The 23850-nt window shown below is 43.1% G+C and overlaps 1 protein-coding gene across 3 annotated transcripts in view; it reads right to left on the minus strand.

Annotated features, from left to right (window-relative positions):
- SORCS1 (sortilin related VPS10 domain containing receptor 1) overlaps positions 1-23850 on the minus strand; it is a 558796-nt gene that overhangs the window by 28928 nt on the left and 506018 nt on the right. For all 3 annotated transcript variants that reach the window (XM_004265869.4, XM_004265870.3, XM_004265868.3), the window contains exons 20-23: positions 20987-21120; positions 12383-12506; positions 5853-5965; positions 1005-1136 (exon numbers count right to left, since the gene is read on the minus strand). In XM_004265869.4, coding sequence (XP_004265917.1) covers positions 1005-1136; positions 5853-5965; positions 12383-12506; positions 20987-21120 — 503 coding nt within the window. The remainder of the gene's footprint in view (positions 1-1004; positions 1137-5852; positions 5966-12382; positions 12507-20986; positions 21121-23850) is intronic.

Below are 23850 nucleotides of genomic sequence, written 5' to 3' on the forward strand. Positions count from 1 at the left end.
ACGCGCAGGCTCGGCGGCCATGGCTCACGGGTCCAGCCGCTCCACGGCATGTGGGATTTTCCCGGACCGGGGCACGAACCCATGTCCCCTGCATCGGCAGGTGGACTCTTAACCACTGTGCCACCAGGGAAGCCCCAGGAATCCTACTTTTAATCTATCTGCCAGAAAGAATTGAGAAACCAAAATCATGTAGTTTTTAACAGGAGAACCAGACCAAGACTGATCATTTTAACTGAATGGGTGAAGAATAAGAACAACAATAACATCATCATAGTAATAATCTTCACTATAGACATTGGATACTCTTTTGAAGTTAAAAGGAAGGAAGGGAGGAAAAAAGACCTAAGGGAGCAGAAGAGAGAGAAACAGACACAGACACACACACAGACACACACACACACACAGACACCCTAATACTTCAGAGGTTGTGGAGATGAGGAGAGAGTAGACCCCACGTAGCCAGGAGAGGTGCTTGGAGCCAATAGCACTCATTTATTATAAGCTCAAATCAGGTCATCTTAGTATGGTGGTGATTCATGATTTGTATGAAAGTTGTACCTTTTTAAAAAGATACATCATTTGATTCTGATGGTACTCCTATGATGTAAGTGTGTGAGGTAAGATATAAATGGATTTGACTTCTATGTCTTGTGTAGCCTCTTGCTTTTCCCCCCACCTAATATCTTGGACAGTTTGTCACATCAGTACACAAAGATTTATCTCATTCATCGTAAACACTGTAGAGTATCCCACAGTGTGGGATAGACTCTGAGTGATTTAGCCACTGATGACAATACACACTCTTGCACATATTTTTTGGTGAAGCTGTAGTTAAATCACCAGATTATGTTCCTCAACAGAGGACAGGAAAGTGGAAGACTCCACAAACAGCTGGCAACCTTGCTCCCACGTGGAGATTCCCCAGAACTGCTGTTGTGGTCAGACACTAGCAGGGTTGTGGCTCAGACTGCTGGGAGAAGCTGAAATGTCACCTGAGGACTCACCTGCTCCAGGTCCTCGGTTGACCTTTTGTTTTCTCCTGTGGGATCCTGATAGGGCAAGACAAAGAGCTCGGCAGCGGTGGGTAAGCCAGGGAGCACCGCCACCAAGATGTGCTGGCCCGGAACCGCGGTGGCCTGAGGGAGAGACACAGAGGCGCATGTGAGTCCTGCAGGAAAGCTGATGAGAAGGGACCAAGCGTTCAGCAGAGAGTTGGGGGGGGGAAGAAGACACAAAGGTGTGGAGGTAGGGTGGGAAAGTAGGGTCCTGGGTGCACCAGTTGGGGAGGGATGTGAGAGACACCACTGGGTACAAGTCAGACTCTGAGGTCTGGTCCTAGCTCCATCCCCTGAGACCTGAAACACTTTGCATCTCCTCAAGTTAAAAAGTGGGAATAATAGCAGTACCTGTCTTGTACAGGTAAGTGGACCTTGCCAGTGAGAAGGCCGTCACTTACTGAGCTTTATCTTCTGCCCCTCATGGCTTAACACTTTCTAACCTAGCTTCCTTCTTCCGCAAAGCATTAGTTATTCTCCAGACTGACCAGGCATACCTCCATCACCTAACCTAACCCCAGACCACAGCCCCCAGGCGTCTGCTGAGTTCTCCACAGCGTCAGACCCTGATGACCATCCCGTTCCAGGAAGCACTCTCAGCCCTTCACTCTGCTGCACGGAATCTTCTATTAAAATCATAGATATCACTCACTCAAGAACTTCCTCTTTCCTGAGCCCACTCTCTAGATGGTTCTAGAATCCATGGCTAAAATCCTGGCTTCTCTCTCCAGGGGCCAAGTCAGAACGTCATTTGGTTGTTTTATGAGAACTTCCCATATTCACCCCGGAAATCTTCATTCTGCATGTGGATGACCGGAGCCACTCCTTTCCCAGATACCCTAGCTGGGAGCCTTATCTCGTGTCCAGCACCACACTCTCCTTTCCGTGTCCTATCTAATCAGTCTATGAGATCTTGACAAGTCACCCTCCACACGAACGATCCTATTGGTTGCTTCCTGTTTAAATGCCCCCCCGTTAATATAATTCAGCCTTTCCACTTTCTCCCTTCAAGTTTTACAACAGCCTTCGCATCTCCAGGAGACAGGCTACTACTTCCAGATTTATCTTCCTACAGTCCAAAGCAGATTGTGTTTCCATGTCCAAATTCATGCACAAATTTCCACTGCCAACTGGGTTAAATATCTATTCAAAGCCTGCAATATGGTCCCACCTTTCCTTCCTAAACTAATTACCCACAACTCATAATGTCATCTTACGCTTAGCCAAATAGACTCACGTACAATTTCTCAGTATTCCAGCCTTTTCTTGCAAATGTTTTTGTGCATGCCATCTCCCCCAGAATGTCTTTTCTACACATTTGCTGCTAGAACATTACTTCTCCTTCATGAGCCCTCGTAAAGTTCACTTATTTCAGAGTATTTTTCATGATTTCCCAATTAGATGATTGTTGGTTTCTGAAATCTACATTTATATTTTTTTCAAAGTAGCAGGAAATTCCATTTATTGGGTCCTTACCATGTGTCTGGCATTGTGCTAAGCAACTTCTTAATATAATGTAATGCGACACCCCACAGCGACTCTTTGGAGCAAGTGTTATTATGCCTCTCTGTACAGGTGAAGACAGATCACGGGTTGGGAGTCTTCAGGAAGCTGGCTCTGAGTTTAGTGCATAGGGTGTTTATTAGGGGACGTTCTTGGAATCAACATCTATAGGAGCGAAGGCCAGGAAGCAGGAATGGACAGAGGGAGAAGCTGAGCTGTGAAAAAGGCCAACAACAGCCTCAGAAGATCCTGTAAGGAGTGAGAATGGCCCTTCAGATTTGTTTGAGGTTGAGCTGAGTGGCCAGGCCTTTATACAACCGCGTCATTGGACATGAGCCACTCCAAAAGGGACATGACATGGGGAAGGCCGCTGAAGCCTCTGCCCACAGCACTCCCAGCAGCTAAGATAACAGTCTTTTCCTGAATGGGGATCTGGAAGGGGCATCCCTATTTCTGCTACAGGACAGACAGTAGATGGAGGAAAGTACAACATTGGCTCAGGGTCATCTAGGTAGTGAGTGGTGACACTCAGTTTGAAACCTTGGTCGGACCATAATGCCTCTGTCCTGAACCAGCGCTCTCCTGCCTTCCTTCTCCTGACACTTACCACAAAGCAGCTCCTATCCCGGCTGATATCATACTGTTTTACGGCTGTCCTAGACTTTTTTTTTGTGTGTGTGTGTGTGTGTTACGCGGGCCTCTCACTGTTGTGACCTCTCCCGTTGTGGAGCACAGGCTCCGGACGCACAGGCTCAGTGGCCATGGCTCACGGGTCCAGCCACTCCGCGGCATGTGGGATCTTCCCAGACCGGGGCACGAACTCGTGTCTCCTGCATCGGCAAGCGGACTCTCAACCACTGTGCCACCAGGGAAGCCCCGTCCTAGATTTTAAACTCAAAGCTTATGTCTAAACCATCCTCGTTATCAACAAAACTGTTTACTGAATGACATTCAATTAAAGATTCCATTGCAAAATGTCAAAAGAAAAATCCCAACCGATGAGGAAAACACAGTCGATTTTATATCAAATTCTGTTACAGAATGAATAGGAAGAAAACTATAAATAAGTTGACTGCCGGCTGTACCTCTTATAGAGCTTATTAGGGGACACTTGGCAATAGGGTACTTCAGAACTTAAAGAAGTGGCCAAGTGTAATTACTGATCTCAAAGATAGGGGCGCTAGGAACCAGGGCTGGCTCAGCTGCCTCTTAGGAGTGGGTAACAAAGGAGCCTTTAAAGCTCCCTCCACCCCATCACCCCTTATCCTGAGGAATGTTGAGCCAACCTGTTTGTTCTCCATTTAGCTGATTATGCTATGCAGTGGCCTAGAAATATTAATGAGCAGTCATTTCTAGCCTACTGGACAGCTGGTGGAAAGGTGGAGGCTCAGGGCATCTGATCCCTAGACAATTAATGGGAAGAGAAATCAGCCTGGAAAACATCACTGCTGAGCTAATGCCTGGTTGATAAAGCACCTGGGGGTGTTGGATAGCTGCCTCGGAGATCTACAGGGACGTGGATCTCTAGAATGCCGTAGACTGAAGGAGGTGAGCTGTGGGTTCACTGAAGGGTGTAAGTCATCTCTCTCGGACAGCAGAGGAGAGAAACCAGTTGTCACACCAGGGACAAACAGCTCCAAAGGAAAAAGGGCCTGTTCCAGTTGGGCCTGTGGTCTGGTAGCTGCAGCCCCTGGTGGCCATAATGTTTAGCCACCAATAACGTCATAGATGCTGACAGTCATTAAGAAAGATAAAGGTGAGATGGCATTTACCCAGAGGCACAGAAGATAACTCTTCTCCACCCCACTATTCTGTTTATTCCTGTCTCTCTATGTAACAAGACAAAGGATAGCAGCAGAGTGGAGCGGTAATCAAGATTCAAACCTTGATGGTCTGACTCCAGATTTTAAACTATACAGCATCGGGCAAGTTACCTGCCTCTAAATTCAGCTTTCTCACTTGTAAAGTGGGAATAATTATTCTATCTACATCATAAGCTAGGGGTTTTGTGATTAAATGTGTTTAAAAATGCAAAACACTGAGAAGAGTTTCTGGAATATTGTAAGTGCTAAATAAATATCAACAAAGATAATGGTATGAATACGGAGAAGGCCAGCTCTTTGCCAAAAGGCTGGATGCGAGATCTGTTTTCTGAGCAGGGGTTACCTGAATGCCTTTGTCTCTCCTTATCCCTTTGGGTCAGGAGACACCATGTGTTGGGTGCAGGAAAGAATGTATAACTAATCCTAAATTGACTTTTCTTTCGTGCTAAGAATAGACTTTAGGGAAAAGTCATCTCTGATTTTCTGGGTTTGTGCAATAAATCTGCGAGCAGATATCCCATTCTTCTGACTGTTCATGGAAGTGGAGTATGCAGGGGGGAATGTGCCTAGAAGAGGGTGTCTGGTCAAATTGTAGGTGACCTTTGCTCAGAGAGGGATGAACCACACCACCTTGTTACTCTCCCAGGAACCGGATGAGGCTATGCTTCACGTGTGAAAACCCAGACACGGGATTCAGATCCTTCACTTGTTTTGTAGCTCTGTCACTTATTAGCTGTGAGGCTTTAGACAAGTTATTTAACTTCTCTGAACCTCAACTGCATAATCTGCAAATGAAGACAATAATACTTTCTCTTTTTTTAAGCATCTTTTAGGTACCCCCCCTTTTTTTTTTTTTTGGCCATGCTACATGGCTTGCAGGATCTCAGTTCCCCAACCAGGAAACGAACCTGGGCCATGTAACTGAAAGAGCTGAATCCTAACCGTTAGACCACCAGGGAACTCCCAATAATACTTTCCTCTTGGGGCTGTCATGGGAGAGAAATGCCATTAAAAGAACTGGGACATAGTAAGATGACTACCCTCCTGTGCTGAGGGTTCACTGTGCTGTTGTGCTGGACATTCGTGAAGCTGGAACCCAGGCTGCTCTTACCAATTGTATCCGTGCTGTGCCAGTACGATGTACAGGAGCTGATTTTTACATGTACCAATGGCTAATCATGAACTCTGCCACGTGACTGTCACATATTTCCAGGGTCGTCGTCTCTAAGCAGAACAAGCGTTTCACAAGGGGTAAGGACCCCCTGATTACTCAATTTCATTTCCCCCCATAGCACCTGTGACGTGTCTGCACACATGGGGCTCAGCTTTGCAGGTATCAGACAGATGATACCCACTTCCCCTGGCCTCCGGCTCTTTCCTGCCATTTATTTGAGCAAGGGTCCCCTCTCCATGAAGCTTGGTAAAGACAGAGAGGAAAAGGGTCTGGGCCAGAGGAGTTGTTCGCACTCACCTCCACCAGGGACTTTTTGATGACTCGGCTGATGTCTCTCCTCCACTCAGGGATGTCCGGGTTGTAGTCGTCCAGGTTTGGAGAAAAGGACAGGCGAAGAGATCGGAATTCCTCTGGAAATACAACAGTAGGGGGATTGCTATAAGTCAGGTCTCTCAAGAAGTCTGTTGTACTTTATATTTTATGCAAAGCCCTAATGGAGGGTCCTTTCCCTTCATACTCAACAGAGAGACCTTACTATAAGGCAAGTTCAATATCCCATCCCTCTTACCTCTCAGCTCCTTTTCCAGACCAAAGCCCTGGTCTGTGGCCCATGCTTAGCTCCACAGCCTTGTGCATTGTTCCCAGTTCTAGCCCCTGCACTCCTGGACACTAATTGTGCACACCTGAAGTGCCCTGACAGCATCGCAGGTTTATGTCTCTGGGCCTTTTTGCACACGCTGCCCCTTGCCTAGAATGCCCCATCCTTCTCACCTTCTATGCACACAACATTCAAGCTCTAGTTCAAGCATTTACTGACTGAATAATCTCCCCCACCATATTTTGATTTTCTTTCTTCTGGTACAACTGTGTTGGGCACATACCTTCATTATCATTACATCATAATAATTATTATATGATTATATAATTATAGTCATCATTGTAGTCATTCTACTGCTAAATTCTGTTTGTATGGAAGTTTCATTTAAAGGAATTTTCAGGTCTTTAATTCAAGGGTTTTGTTAGTTGGCACAGTAGCCCCTGAGTTAACCTTGGGCATCCAGGAAGTAGATGGAATTATAAAAGCAAGGATTTTGTGCAGAAATAAAAGAATTCTCTTGTCTGTAAGAGAATATGGGGAGGAAGTCAGAGGAGCTTGAAGCATCGCCAGACCGTGATGCATACATAACACTTAGTGCAAGAGCGGGAGGAAGGTTCAGCGAGGCTGATGGGAAGTCCAAGAGCCAAAGTCAGCCAGAGGTGCCCCACGTCCCAGGAATGGGTTCGCCCTAGTATTCCTGCTGCACTCAGTCACTGGCTGGCTGGCATGGCCTTGGCCCTAGCACGATGATGAGTTTCAGAGCACAGCCCTGGGGGGTCTTAGCTCATGGTATACTCAGATCACATCGCTCCCCTGAGATCTGCTGGAGGCTCCACATTGCATTTTGAATAAGATTCCGATTCATATCATGGCCTTCATAGTCTCACACAATCCAGTGCCGACCTTCCCTCCTGTCTTATGTCCCTTAGGCTGCCCTGCACTCCACGACCCCGTCCTTCCTGTGTTCCTCAATATGCCGTGTTCCTTCCCATGTTAGCACACCTCCAAGTCCCAGATGACAGCCTTCTCGGCTCCTTTTCAGCCTTCAGTCTCTCCTGGGAGAAACCCCTCCCACCAGCAACCTCAGGTATCCTCCCTTTCACCAACTCTAACACCTTTCACCATATGACCCTATTTGTCTTCTTTATTCTCCTTGCCTTTAAAATTATTTTGTTTTGGGGGGTAAGCGGGGGAGGGACAAATTGGGAGATTGGGATTGACCTACACAAACTACTATATATACAACAGATAACTAATAAGGACCTACTGTCTGGCACAGGGAACTTTACTCAATATTCTGTAATGACCTATATGGGAAAAGAATCTAAAAAAGAGTGGAGATATATATATATATATGATTCACTTTGCTGTACACCTGAAACTAACACAACACTGTAAATCAACTATACTCCAATAAAAATACAAATAAATAAATAATTTGGTTGTTTTACTGTCTGTCTCCCACAAAAGAATATTAGTTCAATGAGGACGGGGGCACTGTGTTCTTGGCCCTTTGGGACAGTGCCCAGTTCATGTTAGATCTTCAATGACTAGGAGTCATTTAATTAATAAGTTTGTTGAATAAATAAATGCATAAATATCAGTGGAGGCTCTCTGTAATTTATGCATTTTATTATTCAACAAACATTTCTTTCTTGTTTTAGGCATGTTCTGGTGTTTCACGAGGGGTTTAGCAACATCGGCAATGCCGATGACATGTCCAGGAAACACAAAAACCCACTCGTGCGTTTCCTAACACTGCTAAAGATTTATTAGGCGCAGGCACTGAAGACTCTTACATGATCAGGCCTGTACTTATGGCAGTCAGCTTACTCCAAACATGTATCTTTCAAAGTTTGACTATTTTATGAGTCACTGGCCACCTAGGTGAATATCCCCATTTCAGTTCTAATGGAGAAGAATGAAATGCATACTAATTAGTAGTACGGTAAATGGCAGCCCAAGGAATCACCCACTGAGTCCTAACTTTTCACTTTGAAGATGTATGTGTATGTCATTTTCACTTTCCCCAAACCTCTTAACCAAACTGTGGAGACTTCACCTCAAAAGAAGATATTTATCTTAATAAAAAGACACAAATGAGAAAAATGGTGCAGCTCCCTTTGTAATTCCTTAGCATGCTAAACAGCAGTGCAGAGAAATGTTATGCCTAAGTTTATTCAACAAATAGGGGATGCATATGGGAGGACTGAAAAGGGTAAATGCCAGTAATATATGTATTTTTTGCAGCTGCTGAGAGATGAAGTCTATACATTTACATTTTATTTTTTGTATTTAAAGGCAAACCTGAGCCCTGAAGCAAATTAAGGAAAACCATGCAAACTAAATTTTCTTGTCTCCAGTCTCTTGTGTGGCTTTGGGCAGACAATCTTTCCTCTGTCGACTTCCCAAATATGATACCTCCTTCAGTCTGACCATAATGGTCTTAACTTTCCCCTCAGCTTAATTAAACTTTAGACAGGTTTCTTCGGGAATTCAGGCTCTGACCTCCCTTTTCTTAGGGCATCTACTTTAGAAACTTGCAATTATAAATTCTTCCTCTGCACCTTTGAGATGTAAATCTTCTGCAATCCAGGAATGCCTTTCTCAAGGACCTGGAAGCCATCTCTGAAATGACATACAGATTGCCAACAAACACATGAACAGATGCTCAACATCACTAATTAACAGAGAAATGCAAATCAAAACCACAATGAGGTATCACCTCACACCAGTCAGAATGGCCATCATCAAAAAATCTACAAACAATAAATGCTGCAGAGGGTATGGAGAAAAGGGAACCCTCCTGCACTGTTGGTGGGAATGTAAATTAATTCAGCCACTATGGAGAACAGTATGGAGGTTCCTTAAAAAACTAAAAATAGAACTACCATACAACCCAGTAATCCCACTACTGGGCATATACCCTGAGAAAACTATAACTCTAAAAGATAGGGGCTTCCCTGGTGGCGCAGTGGTTGAGAGTCCGCCTGCCGATGCAGGGGACATGGGTTCATGCCCCGGTCCGGGAAGAACCCACATGCCATGGAGCGGCTGGGCCTGTGAGCCATGGCCGCTGAGCCTGCGCGTCCGGAGCCTGTGCTCCGCAACGGGAGAGGCCACAACAGTGACAGGCCCGCGTACCGCAAAAAAAAAAAAAAAAAGATACATGTACCACAATGTTCACTGCAGCACTATTTACAATCGCCAGGACGTGGAAGCAACCTAAATGTCCATCGACAGATGAACCAACAAAGAAGATGTGGAATATCACTCAGCCATAAAAAGGAACGAAATTCAGTTATTTGTAATGAGGTGGATGGACCTAGAGTCTGTCATACCGAGTGAAGAGTCAGAAAGAGAAAAACAAATACCGGATGCTAACACACATATGTGGAATCTAAAAATACAGTACTAATGAACCTTTATTCCTACAGGGCAGGAATAAAGATGCAGATGTAGAGAATGGACTTGAGGACACAGGGTGGGAAGGGGAAGCTGGGACGAAGTGAGAGAGTAGCATTGACATCTATATACACTACCAAATATAAAATGGATGGCCAGTGGGAAGCTGCTGCATAGCACAGGGAGATCAGCTCGGTGCTTTGTGACAACCTAGAGGGGTGGGATAGGGAGGGTGGGAGGGACACGTAAGAGGGAGGGGATATGGGGATCTATGTATACGTATAGCTGATTCACTTTGTTGTACTATAGAAACTAACACAACATTGTGAAGTAATTATACTCCAATAAAGATATATATATATATATAAAGAAAGGAAAGATAGTACCCCTGCCTCTGGGAGGGTAGGAGCCTAAGTTCCCTAAGCACCAATTAGCAAACACCTGTGGCTTAACCACACTGGTAATCCCCTCCCCGCAGAGTCCTTTAGCTTATCCCAGAGTTTAAAACTATTCCAGCCATTTGTTTCTGTTGAATTCAATCTTGCCTGTTTAACACCCTGTGATGCAATTTTCCTTTAATAGGTCATGCCTGTCTTAGAATTTTCTAGTTATATATATGAAACTCTGGACAACCCACGTGACTGAAGATGAATTAAGGATGTTGGACGGCTCAGGAATTTGGTTAGAGGAGGGAGAGACCACTCTCCCTGCTCAAACTTTTAGTTAAGAAATGCTTTTTAATGAAGAGAACCCATACGATGGAGAATGACCCACTCTCGATGATGCCTTTAGAAGGATTTTAGGAAGAGGAAGAACTAAGCACAGCAAGGGATAGAAGGTTTCCATGAAACTAGATTCAGAATTATACTTATCAGATTATTCAGATTATATTTATCCCCATATTTTGTCCCTTGTATAACAGGGATAATCATAGCATATTTCTCATAAGTCTGTTCAGAGGATTCAATAAAACAGATCATATATATCAAATGCTTAGAACAGATGCTGATAAAGGATCCATCAACATTAATTTCTACCACTACCATCATCATCATTATTATTATCATTAGATCTGTTACTGAATAGCAGAATGACTTTAAGCCAGTAGTTTCCCATTTTGGGGCCACAATTTCCTAACTGTGGAATAATGGGTTGGACTAGGTAAGTCCAAAGACCTTCTAGATTTAAAGTTCTGTCTGTGGTTCTAATGAGGAGATAGCTGTTGGACTAATGGGTCAGTGTCCATTAGTGACACTGGTGAAATCCAGAAGGGAGAGAGGAAAGAGAGCATCCGATGGAAAAGACATGAGAGCCAAACACGTAGGGTAATTTCGGAGCATGGGCCCTGGGTCTAGAAGGGGTGGGCTGGAAGCTCAGCTCCACCACTTAATAGCTGGGGCAAGTTATTTACCTCTCTGAAAAAAATGAGAGTAATAATATTGGCTACCCTGCACTACGATTGTTATGAGAATTAAATGCATTTCCAGAGCATAGAAAGGAGATGGAGAGGAAAGAGAAACAAAAGCTCTCCTCCATTAGGGCCACCTGGCTAAGAGGTCGCCTCACTGATGGGACCTTGTAGGAAAACCACAGCCCTGGTTTACTTTCACTTACTGTTGGGGCTTATCAAGTCTCTTCAGGAAGGGGAGAGGGAGGAAACATTATGTAATCTAACAGGCAGCCATGCAAGAGGAAGAGTGTCCTCAGACACATTCAAAGTTACTTACAAATTACTTTCTGAATTTGACGGTCAAGTTAGCAAGATGAGAAACGAAAAACAGAACCTGCATCAGAATCAATTAATTCTGGAACTGGAACAATGGATATTGTTTGGACCACGAGCTAGTGTGTGTCTCTGCCTCTGTCTCTCCATCCCTCTCAACCTCTGTCTCACCTTCCCTCCCTCCCTCCCCTGAGCCTCTCTCTTGCCCTCTCTCTGCACAGCATTTATTTCCCCATCTATCTCCTTTTAAATTCCTGCTTTTTAAATTTTAATTTTCCGGGATGCATTAGTACCACTTTCATATTAACAATAAAAGTTCATATTTTTACCATCTATTAAAGCACTTACTGCAGATCCATCTGACTATCTTTCTATGCAGAAAAAAAATTACCAAAATGAGATCAATTTGTATAAACTGTTTTCCACCAAGGTTTCCACCTTTTCCATTTCAGTAAATTTTCATTCCATGTAACACCTTGACCACATTCAATTTCCCCAATTGATTACCACATTGTTCTGTACAGCTGTTTGTTCAAACTAATATCTAGTCTACAATGATGCACATGTGCTTGTTATGACCCTTTCTTCATTTTTAGACTAGCAGAGTGTTTTATAAATGATACATATTTGCAGAAGAGCTTTTCAGAGCATTTAGACATTGGCAGATTCTTCTTAATGATCAAGACTCTTGAAGTTGAACTTTAAAAATAAAAGCCTCAATATTAACCACTTTTTTTTATAATAGGTTTTAGCTCTTTGAATACCACCCAAATACCAAATGGAATGAATCAGCCTTACACATAATGAAACTCACTCTTCTCTACCTAAGGTAGGTGGGCGTACGGTCGTTCTATGGGCACCAAAGCCAGTTTGAAAAAAAAAAAGCAATAAACCCTCTTGTGGTTTTGTGACCACTATGTTGCTGGTGAACCGTATCTTCCCCAAAGGAGGAGATGAGCCTTGACTCAGCTCTTTCTCAACCACTACCCTCTGTTCCCTGGGAAGATTCATAGCGAGGATGGCTTCCGGCACCAAGGTACCAAAGAACCTCATCTGAGGGATGGATGAGGGCAGTGATGGATCAGCAGACAGACCACTCACCGTACACTGCGATGGTCTTCGTGTCCTGCAGGATGGCATTCCCAGCTGAGACTTGCACTGTGATGGTGTTCATCCCTTCAGAAGTAAACTTGAATGATATGCTTCCCTCCAAGGTGATCAGGGGCTAAAACAAATGAGGCCACAGAGTGAAGGGATAGCGGTTCAATTGCAGATGAGATAGGCACCAGCTCTGAGCCACTGACAAGCTCTTTAAATCAGCGGAAGCTCTTTCTGGGGCATTCCGTGTGACTAACTCCACCTATGCCTCCCCATCACCTCAAGTTCAGGCCAGAAAGGGACTATTAGAGACATGATGCCAAGAAACTCTACTCATTCTCTGTGAATTTCACACCTCCTTTCTGCTATCATCCTGATTCAGGGCTGGGGAGATCCATAGGTCTTACTTGCTGGTGGGACATATCTCTCTTTGTTGATAACCTACTTGTATCAAGCAAATCCCTTAATCTGAGGCAATATTAAAGAGGGGGTTCATATTAATCCAGATTTAAGCAGTAGTCACTGGAAGTCTACAAGGTGCCAGTGCTCCTCTAAAGGCTGTACTATGTATATAAAATTACAGTGGAACACAGCAACTATGGACACAAACTACACTAGTTAGACGGGTGTGGCCTTGTGTGGCTCAGCTTCCTCTGAGAAGCCGTATCAGCAGTTTCCTGGAAGGAGCTGCTATGGAAACATGTACTAATTGGACAGTGGTTTGAGGACTCAAAAAAGAAAAAGAAAGACTTGGAGCAGTGCCTGTAATGCAATTAGATACCGGGGTCCTAGAGGAAAAAGATTATTAGCCTACTGACCTCCCTCGACTAACTCCCCACAAACATTTCATTCCTGTCTTTCCTTAATTAATTTACAAATCAAAATTCATTTAATTCCCTGTGTAGCAGAGGGTAGACTAAAGCCCAGCATAAAAATTCTACTTGAGTCTGGGCTCTATATCCAATGCAACCCAACTACAGGCAGTTTCAGAACCCAGGCAAGGGGGAAAACACATGCTCAAAGTCTGAAAGTTCTTAACATGCAAGCTATGCATGGAAGACTGGAGTGAACTTACCCACCACCTTCAGAGGCGGTGAAAAAGCAGTGACTCAAGGGGCCGTGTATATGGTTGAAAGAAGTTGGAAACTTCTGTCTGAGGAAAGGAAAACCCTTAGAAATCTGAGCCATGTGGCTGACAGGGTCTTGGTGCTCTGGCCGGGTGTCAGGCCTGAGCCTCTGAGGTGGGAGAGCCGAGTTCAGGACACTGGACCACCAGAGACCTCCTGGCTCCACGTAACATCAATTGGTGCGAGCTCTCCAAGAGATCTCTGTCTCACTGCTAAGACCCAGCTCCACTCAATGACCAGCAAGCTACAGTGCTGGACACCCCATGCTAAACAACTAGCTAGACAGGAACACAACCCCATCCATTAGCAGAGAGGCTGTCTAAAATCATACTAAGTTCACAGACACCCCAAAACACACCACCAGATGCAGTCCTGCCCACCAGAAAGACAAGATCCAGCCTCATCCACCAGAACACAGGCACCAGTCCCCTCCACCAGGAAGCCTACATAACCCACTGAACCAAGCTTAGCCACTGGGGGCAGACACCAAAAACAACGGGAAATATGAACCTGAAGCCTGAGAAAAGGAGACCCCAAACACAGTAAGTTATGCAAAGTGAATAAACAGAAAAACGCAGCAGATAAAGGAGCAAAGTAAAAACTCACTAGAAGAAACAAATGAAGAGGAAATAGGCAGTCTACCTGAAAAAGAAGTCAGAGTAATGAGAGTAAACATGATCCAAAATCTTGGAAAAGAATGGAGAAAATAAAAGAAACGTTTAACAAGGACCAAGAAGAACTAAAGAGCAAACGAACAATGATGAACAACACAATAAATGAAATTAAAAATTGGCTAGAAGGAATCAATAGCAGAATAACTGAGGCAGAAGAATGGATAAGTGACCTGGAGGATAAAATCGTGGAAATAACTACTGCAGAGCAGAATAAAGAAAAGAATGAAAAGATTGAGGACAGTCTCAGAGACCTCTGGGACAACATTAAATGCACCAACATTCGAATTATAGGGGTTCCAGAAGAAGAAGAGAAAAAAAAGGGTATGAGAAAGTATTTGAAGAGATTATAGTCGAAAACTTCCCTAATATGGGAAAGAAAATAGTCGATCAACTCCAGGAAGTACAGAGAGTCCTATATAGAATAAATCCAAGGAGAAACACGCCAAGACACATATTAATCAAACTATCAAAAATTAAATACAAAGAAAAAATACTGAAAGCAGCAAGGGAAAAGCAACATATAACATACAAGGGAATCACCATAAGGTTAACAGCTGACCTTTCAGCAGAAACTCTGCAAGCCAGAAGGGAGTGGCAGGACATATTTAAAGTGATGAAAGGGAAAAACCTACAAACAACATTACTCTACCCAGTAAGGATGTCATTCAGATTCGAGAGAGAAATTAAAACCTTTACAGACAAGCAAAAGCTAAGAGAATTCAGCACCAACAAACCAGCTTTACAACAAATGCTAAAGGAACTTCTCTGGGAAGGAAACACAAGAGAAGGAAAAGACCTATAATAACAAACCCAAAACAATTAAGAAAATGATAATAGGAACATACATATCGATAATTACCTAACATGTAAATGGTTTAAATGCTCCAACCAAAAGACACAGACTGGCTGAATGGATACAAAAACAAGACCTGAATATATGCTGTCCACAAGAGACCCACTTCAGACCTAGGGACACATACAGACTGAAAGTGAGGGGATGGAAAAAGATATTCCATGCAAATGGAAATCAAAAGAAAGCTGGAGTAGCAATTCTCACATCAGACAAAATAGACTTTAAAATAAAGACTATTATAAGAGCCAAAGAAGGACACTACATAATGATCAAGGGATCAATCCAAGAAGAAGATATAACAATTGTAAATATTTATGCACCCAACACGAGCACCTCAGTATATAAGGCAAATGCTAAGAGCCATAAAAGGGGAAATCAACAGTAACACAATAATAGTAGGGGACTTTAACACCCCACTTCACCAATGGACTGATCATCCAAATGAAAATAAATAAGGAAACACAAGCTTTAAATCATATATTAAACAAGATGGACTTAATTGATATTTATAGGACATTCCATCCAAAAACAACAGAATACACTTTCTTCACAAGTGCTCATGGAAAATTCTCCAGGATAGATCATATCTCGGGTCACAAATCAAGTCTTGATAAATTAAGAAAACTGAAATTGCATCAAGTATCTTTTCTGACCACAACATTATGAGACTAGATATCAATTACAGGAAAATATCTGTAAAAAATACAAACACATGTAGGCTAAACAATAAACTACTAAATAACCAAGAGATCACTGAAGAAATCAAAGAGGAAATCAAAAAATACCTAGAAACAAATGACAATGAAAACATGACAACCCAAAACCTATGGGATGCAGCAAAAGCAGTTCTACGAGGGAAGTTTGTAGCAGTACAATCCTACCTCAAGAAACATTTCTAATAAACAACCTAACCTTACACCTAAAGCAATTAGAGAAAGGAGAACAAAAATACCCCAAAGTTAGCAGAAGGAAAGAAGTCATAAATATCAGATCAGAAATAAATGAAAAAGAAATGAAGGAAATGATAGCAAAGATCAATTAAACTAAAAGCTGTTTCTTTGAGAAGATAAACAAAATCAATAAACCATTAGCCAGACTCATCAAGAAAAAAAGGGACAAGACTCAAGTCAACAGAATTAGAAATGAAAAAGGAGAAGTAACAACTGACACTGCAGAAGTACGAAGGATCATGAGAGATTACTACAGGCAACTATATGCCAATAAAATGGACAACCTGGAAGAAATGGACAAATTCTTAGAAAAGCATAATCTTCTGAGACTGAACCAGGAAGAAATAAAAATATAAACAGACCAATCACAAGCACTGAAATTGAAACTGTGATTAAAACTCTTCCAAGAAACAAAAGCCAGGGACCAGATGGATTCACAGGCAAATTCTATCTAACATTTAGAGAAGAGCTAACACCTATCCTTCTCAAAATCTTCCAAAATATAGCAGAGGGAGGAACACTCCCAAACTCATTCTACAAGGCCACCATCACCCTGATGCCAAAACCAAACAAAGATGTTACAAAAAAAGAAAAATAGAGGCCAATATCACTGATGAACATAGATGTAAAAATCCTCAACAAAATACTAGCAAACAGAATCCAAGAGCACATTAAAAGGATCATACACCATGATCAAGTGGGGTTTATCTCAGGAATGCAAGGAATCTTTGATATATGGAAATCAATCAATATGATACCCTATATTAACAAATTGAAGGATAAAAACCATATGATAATCTCAACAGATGCAGAAAAAGCTTTTGACAAAATTCATCACCAATTTATGATAAAAACTCTCCAGAAAGTAAGCATAGAGGGAACTTATCTCAACATAATAGAGGCCATATACTACAAACCCACAGCCAACATCATTCTCAATGGTGAAAAGCTGAAACCATTTCCACTAAGACGAGGAACAAGACAAGGCTGCCCACTCTCACCACTATTATTCAACAGCAATCAGAGAAGAAAAAGAAATAAAAGGAATCCAAATCAGAAAAGAAGAACATAAAACTGTCACTGTTTGCAGATGACATGGTACTATACATAGAGAATTCTAAAGATGCTACCAGAAAACTACTAGAGCTAATCAATGAATTTGGTAAAGTAGCAGGATACAAAATTAATGCACAGAAATCTCTCGCATTCCTATACACTAATGATGAGAAATCTGAAAAACAAATTAAGGAAACACTCCCGTTTACCACTGCAACAAAAAGAATAAAATACCTAGGAATAAACCTACCTAAGGAGACGAAAGACCTGTATGCAGAACACTATAAGACACTGATGAAAGAAATTATAGATGACAGAACAGATGGAGAGATGTACCATGTTCTTGGATTGGAAGAATCAACATTGTGAAAATGACTATACTTCCCAAAGCAATCTATAGGTTCAATGCAATCCCTACCAAACTGCCAATGGCATTTTTCACAGAACTAGAGCAAAATATTTCACAATTTGTATGGAAACACAAAAGAGCCCGAATAACCAAAGCAATCTTGAGAAAGAAAAATGAAGCTGGAGGGTCTTCCCTGGTGGTGCAGTGGTTGAGAATCTGCCTGCCAACGCAGGGGACACGGGTGCGAGCCCTGGCCTGGGAAGATCCCACATGCCGTGGATCAACTAGGCCTGTGAGCCTTAACTACTGAGCCTGTGCGTCTGGAGCCTGTGCTCCACAACAAGGGAGGCCACGATAGTGAGAGGTCCGCACACCATGATGAAGAGTGGCCCCGCTTGCCGCAACTAGAGAAAGCCCTCGCACAGAAACGAAGACCCAACACAGCCAAAAATAAAAATAAATAAATAAAAAATTTAAAAAAATGAAGCTGGAGGAATCAGACTCCCTGACTTCAGACTATACTATAGTATAGTAATCAAGACAGTATGGTATTGGCACAAAAACAGAAAGATAGATCAATGGAACAGGATAGAAAGCTCAGAGATAAACGCACACACGTATGGTCACCTTATCTTTGATAAAGGAGGCAAGAATACACAATGAAGAAAAGACAGCCTCTTCAAATAAGTGGTGCTGGGAAAACCGGACAGCTACATGTTAAAGAATGAAATTAGAACATTCCCTAACACCATACACAAAAATAAACTCAAAATGGTTTAAAGACCTAAATGTAAGACTGGACACTGTAAAACTCTTAGAGGAAAACATAGGCAGAACACTCTATGACATAAATCACAGCAAGATACTTTTAGACCCACCTCCTAGAGAAATGGAAATAAAAACAAAAATAAACAAATGGGACCTAATGAAATTTGAAAGCTTTTGCACAGCAAAGGAAACCATAAACAAGATGAAAAGACAGCTCTCAGAATGGGAGAAAATATTTGCAAATGAAGCAACTGACAAAGGATTAATCTCCATAATATGCAAGCAACTCATGCAGCTCAAAAAAACAAACCCAGGGCTTCCCTGGTGGCACAGTGGTTGAGAGTCCACCTGCCGATGTAGGGGACACGGGTTCGTGCCCCGGTCTGGGAAGAACCCACATGCCGCGGAGCAACTGGCCCCATGAGCCATGGCCACTGAGCCTGCGCGTCCGGAGCCTGTGCTCCGCAACGGGAGAGGCCACAACAGTGAGAGGCCCGTGTACCGCCAAAAAAAAAAAAAAACAATCCAAGAATGGGCAGAAGACCTAAATAGACATTTCTCCAAAGAAGATATACAGATTGCCAACAAACACATGAAAGGATGCTCAACATCATTAATCATTAGAGAAATGCAAATCAAAACTACAATGTGTATCACCTCACACCAGTTAGAATGGCCATCATCAAAAAATCTACAAACAATAAATGCTGAAGAGGGTGTGGAGAAAAGGGAACCCTCTTGCACTGTTGGTGGGAATGTAAATTGATACAGCCACTATGGAGAACAGTATGGAGGTTCCTTAAAAAACTACAAATAGAACTACCATATGACCCAGCAATCCCACTACTGGGCATATACCCTGAGAAAACCATAATTCGAAAAGAGTCATGTACCACAGTGTTCATTGCAGCACTATTTACAATAGCCAGGACATGGACGCAACCTAAGTGTCCATCAACAGATGAATGGATAAAGAAGAAGTGGCACATATATACAATGGAATATTACTCAGCCATAAAAAGAAACAAAATTGAGTTATCTGTAGTGAGGTGGATGGACCTAGAGACTGTCATACAGTGTGAAGTAAGTCAGAAAGAGAAAAACAAATACTGTATGCTAACACATATATATGGAATCTAAACAAAACAAAAAAAAAACAAAGTGGTTCTGAAGAACCTAGAGGCAGGACAGGAATAAAGATGCAGACGTAGAGAATGGATTTGAGGACACAGGGAGGGGGAAGGGTAAGCTGAGACGAAGTGAGAGAGTGACATTAACATATATACACTACCAAATGTAAAATCGACAGCTAGTGAGAAGCAGCTGTATTGCACAGGGAGATCAGCTCGGTGCTTTGTGACCACCTAGAGGGGTGGGATAGGGAGGGTGGGAGGGAGACGCGAGAGGGAGGGGATATGGGGATATATGTATAAGTATAGCTGATTCACTTTGTAAATACAGCAGCAACTATCACAACAATGAAAAGCAATTATACTCCAATAAAGATGTTTAAAAAAATTGAAGAAAAGAAGCCTACTGAATGTAATCTGTTGAGAATTTGGTTTTCTTCTAAAAGCTTAAGAAAAAACAAAAAAAAAGAAGTTGTTTAGTTAAAGCCAACACTCAGCTCTGAAGTAGAAGATTTGTATTCACATAAGATGCATTGCGTTTGAAGAGCAAAGTCACAAGTGAAAGCAACTCTGCTGGAAGGAGATGACGCTTTCCAGTCCAGAGCAATTGGTCTCAGGGCCCTCTGGGAAGGGAGGCTTTGGGGCCTGAGTTCTACTGCCTTAACTAACATTTGCAAGCAAATTTTAATTTCTGAGAATGGAGTGAATTCCAAACTGAAACAGAGCATGAAGCCTGGTGTGAGGGGAAGAAAAACCCAGGCAGGCCTGAGAAGGTCTTGGATCTGCGTGAAGCAGCTGAAGGAGACTGGAGGAAGCCACTTCACCTGTCCTCACTTTCTCATCTGTAAAATGAAGGACAGAGTAAATGAGGTCTAAGGTTTCTACTGGTGTTGAAACTGCTGCCCACTTTGGATCACAGGGAGTATTTGGGGGAAACAGAAAGCTGAGCTAAAGAAGGGGCTGTATCTGATCCAGGGTGAGGGGGTCACGGCGGGGAGCTGGGTTGCACAGACATCTGTGGCTTTTGCCTGTCTGGTGTCCACTGGCCTCTTTTCCTTTCAAGGGCCATTCCCTCCCTTCTCTTGGTCTAGATGGATCTAGGGAGGCTGACTTCAGCAGCTCTGTTTCTGTCCCCAGCACCGTGGTCAAGGCCTGGCCGACATTACTCCGTTCTGGGACTTCTGTTAGAACTTTGGGGAAAGACGGCTTGTTTTCTCTGAAAGCTCAGGCTCCTGCTAAGGGTCACTGCAGAGCAAAGCCCAGCTGGAGGAGAAGGCTAACTCAGAGGAAGGCAGAGGTAACACATGCACAGTACTATATATAAAACAGATAACTAGTAAGGACTACTGTATAGCACAGGGAATTCTATGCGATACTCTGTAATGGCCTATATGGGAAAAGAATCTAAAAAAGAGTGGACGTACGTATAACTGATTCACTTTGCTGTACACCTGAAACTAATACAACATTGTAAATCCACTATACTCCGATAGAAATTAAAAAAAAAAAAAAATAGGTAGGGGCACAGTGGTGAGAGAGACAGAGACTGACGAGATGACTGGGGCACTCGGAGCCCACCGTCCCCGGAGCTGCGACAACCTCTAGTCTCTTGAGTCACATAAGCCATGACTTTCTTTCCCTTTTGCACTTTGGCCAGTTTGCGTGGAGCCGCACAAAGCCCGCGTGGAAGGCCGACCCACCTCGGTGTTATTTCCGTACCACCACACGTAAGTGAGCGTGCCCACTTGGCTGGGCCACAACACCGCAGTCGCGTTGACCTCTTTGTTCTTCGTGGTGACGAAGGGAAGAGACAGGTGTACATGCTCCAGGGGACCTGAGGCACAAGAGGAGAGAGGAGGCTTGGGGAGGGAAGAGCTCTCTCTGCTTCACCTGCCTTCCCTGATATGAAGAGAATACACATTCCTTCTGGAAGCCTCCCAACCATCAGTCGGGTTCCCTGAAGGAAGTGCTCGGGTGCTGTCCCTACTCTGGGGAAAAGGATATGTTGTGAACAGTTGTGTCTCAACATTTTCCATTTACCAATCTTTCTTCCAGGCCTAAAACTTGAGTTATTTACGTGTAAAAGTTTAAAAACTTACAAGTAATTGAAGAAGTCCTTAAAGGAACAGGCATACTATGAGATTTCACAGGGAGATGCAAAGTGTTTCCAGGAAGTTATATTCTCGGTGGTAAACCAGGATTGTGAAAACCTCCGAGAATCCACGTGGGATGGGGGTTAGGGGTTGGTGGTGGTTCTTATACAAACCCCCAAACCATTCTACATGTAATTATTCTTTATTCTTTACTGGATTTTAAATGTGTGTGTGAGTGTTTGTCAATGTGCATGTTTGTATGTAACTGTGAGTGTGTGTTTGTGTGAGTGTGTGCAAAGCCACCCGGTTAGGTAAGCGTGGTGTTGAGTTGAGCTTGTCCAGGACAGGCATGAGGGGGCAGAGAGAGCTCTGTGGTCCTCAGGTTCTCAGGATGCGCTCAGCTGAAAAAGAGGATGATTCTACCTATGGAGGCCCATTAGACCAGAAACCTTCATCAGATGTACAAACCCACAAAGATACAAATATCCCCTCCCTAGAGACCTATCCTATGACCCCTGACCTTCTCTTTGAGTTACTTTTACCAGACAAAATGCATTTTCTTTTGAGGTGAACATGACAAAAATCCATCATCCCCATCTTTATCCCATGAGGTGGAGAAGGATGTGGTACCTCAGGCCTTTGCACCTGGTTTAATTACTTCCTCCTCTTCTGCTTGACCATTTAATGTGTCTCCTAGGGTACTGTCTTCGGCCTTTCTCTCCCTCCATCTACTCTTCTGCTGAGTAATACCATCCACACCCTGACCTTAAACTGTGAACTATAGGCTTAGGGCTCCAAAACCACCTTCTTGACTCCAGACTCAATTAGCACCCAAAGGTTCCCTAGAAATCCACTGTTTCCCCCCAATCTGTATTCTCCAATCTTGATGAATGACCAATGTTTATCCAGGGGAACAACCCAGAAGCAGACAGTCAATCCCAATTCCTTATTTCTTTGCCATCCATATCCACTGAGCAAACCATTGATTTGGTTTCATAAATTCTCTCTCAGGTAGAGCTCTTCTCACCCTGCCCTGGTTCATACACTAAACACCTGTCTCACGTGGACTGGTACAAACTCTCCTACAGGTTTTCCAGCCTCTAACCTTTCCCCACTCTAATCCGTCCTCCTGCTCTATGCGTTCAACGCCTGCCTTCCTCCATAATACATAAGTTGGACCAAGTGCCAGGTGGCCCCATCACTTAGAATAAAATATATGCTCCAGGGCGAGGGCAGAGCAAGTACAAAGACCTTGAGGAGGAGGTGGCTCTCCATGTTCAAAGAATAGCAAGAAATAGAGAAATAAATGGAGAAGAAGAGTGGAAGCAGATACGATCTCAGGGGTATTCAGGACATAGAGCATGTTGGCCTTGTTGGCCCTGAAATATGTATATGTGTGTTTGCATAACTTCATTCTGTATAACGTGTATATATATTAATATATACATTCATACAATGTATAGCGATGACTATGTACCTTCTCACCCTTCAAATTGTTGTGAGAGTGATTTTTCTAGAAAGCCATGCTACTCACTTGATCAAGATGAAAATTCCCATTACCTAATTATAATAATAATGAAAGCTAACATGTACAGATCTAAAATTTGTGATACAGAGAACACAGGCTGCAAACTTTTGGAGGGCGAGAGTCCTTCATATTTATCTTTATGTGTAAGGATGTGCACCGTTCTTGAGACGTAGCAGGTACTGGAACATTGGCTGTGGAAGTGAACAGAAACATATACTTTCCTATTTCTGCTTTTGTCCATGTTTTTCTTTCTTTATAGATTAGAGGCTTGGTGACCAGCAAACAGAGTAGAATTGATTTTCTGGTTTATAAGCCATATGATAAGAAGTAGTTGATCATAAGTCAGAATGGTTCAATGAGATAATAAAAGGGCATCGTTTATGGACCAATGACCGTGTGCCACATATTCTGTGAATGACTTCTTATTCTCATTTAATCTTCACAACAACCTTATGAAGTAGGCACTACTGTTAGCTCCATGCAGAGATGAACAGAGGAAGGTGACCATCCTCAATTCCAGGGTGTGAACCAAAGCAGTTCAAGTTCAGAGCCTGGGCCAGCTGACAAATGCTCGAGAAGACCCATGTTAACAAAACAGCTATTAAGAGTCACTACTTCCTGATGACTTAGACATGCTGCAGGCATTGGGCAATGCTCGCTACACAGGCTCTTGTTTACTGCGTGGCTCTTGCTGTCCCTCCCCCATCACATGATGTGCTCCAGCAGGTGCCCTGTCCCACCCGAGGACTCTGCTTACACACCTTTCTTATGGCACCTGTCATCTCCAAATCTCAGTTCCAGGGCCCCCTCCTCTGTGACACTCCTCCTGACTCCCCAGTTAGAGTTACATGGATCAGCTAGGATGCATGAACTAGATAAGCTCTGGAAGACATGCCAGCTCCATCCTAAAAGGGTTCATCTTGGTCTCTCACATATGAGCATC

Source organism: Orcinus orca, chromosome 14, assembly GCF_937001465.1.
Source record: "Orcinus orca chromosome 14, mOrcOrc1.1, whole genome shotgun sequence".
Classification (NCBI taxonomy): Eukaryota; Metazoa; Chordata; class Mammalia; order Artiodactyla; family Delphinidae; genus Orcinus; species Orcinus orca.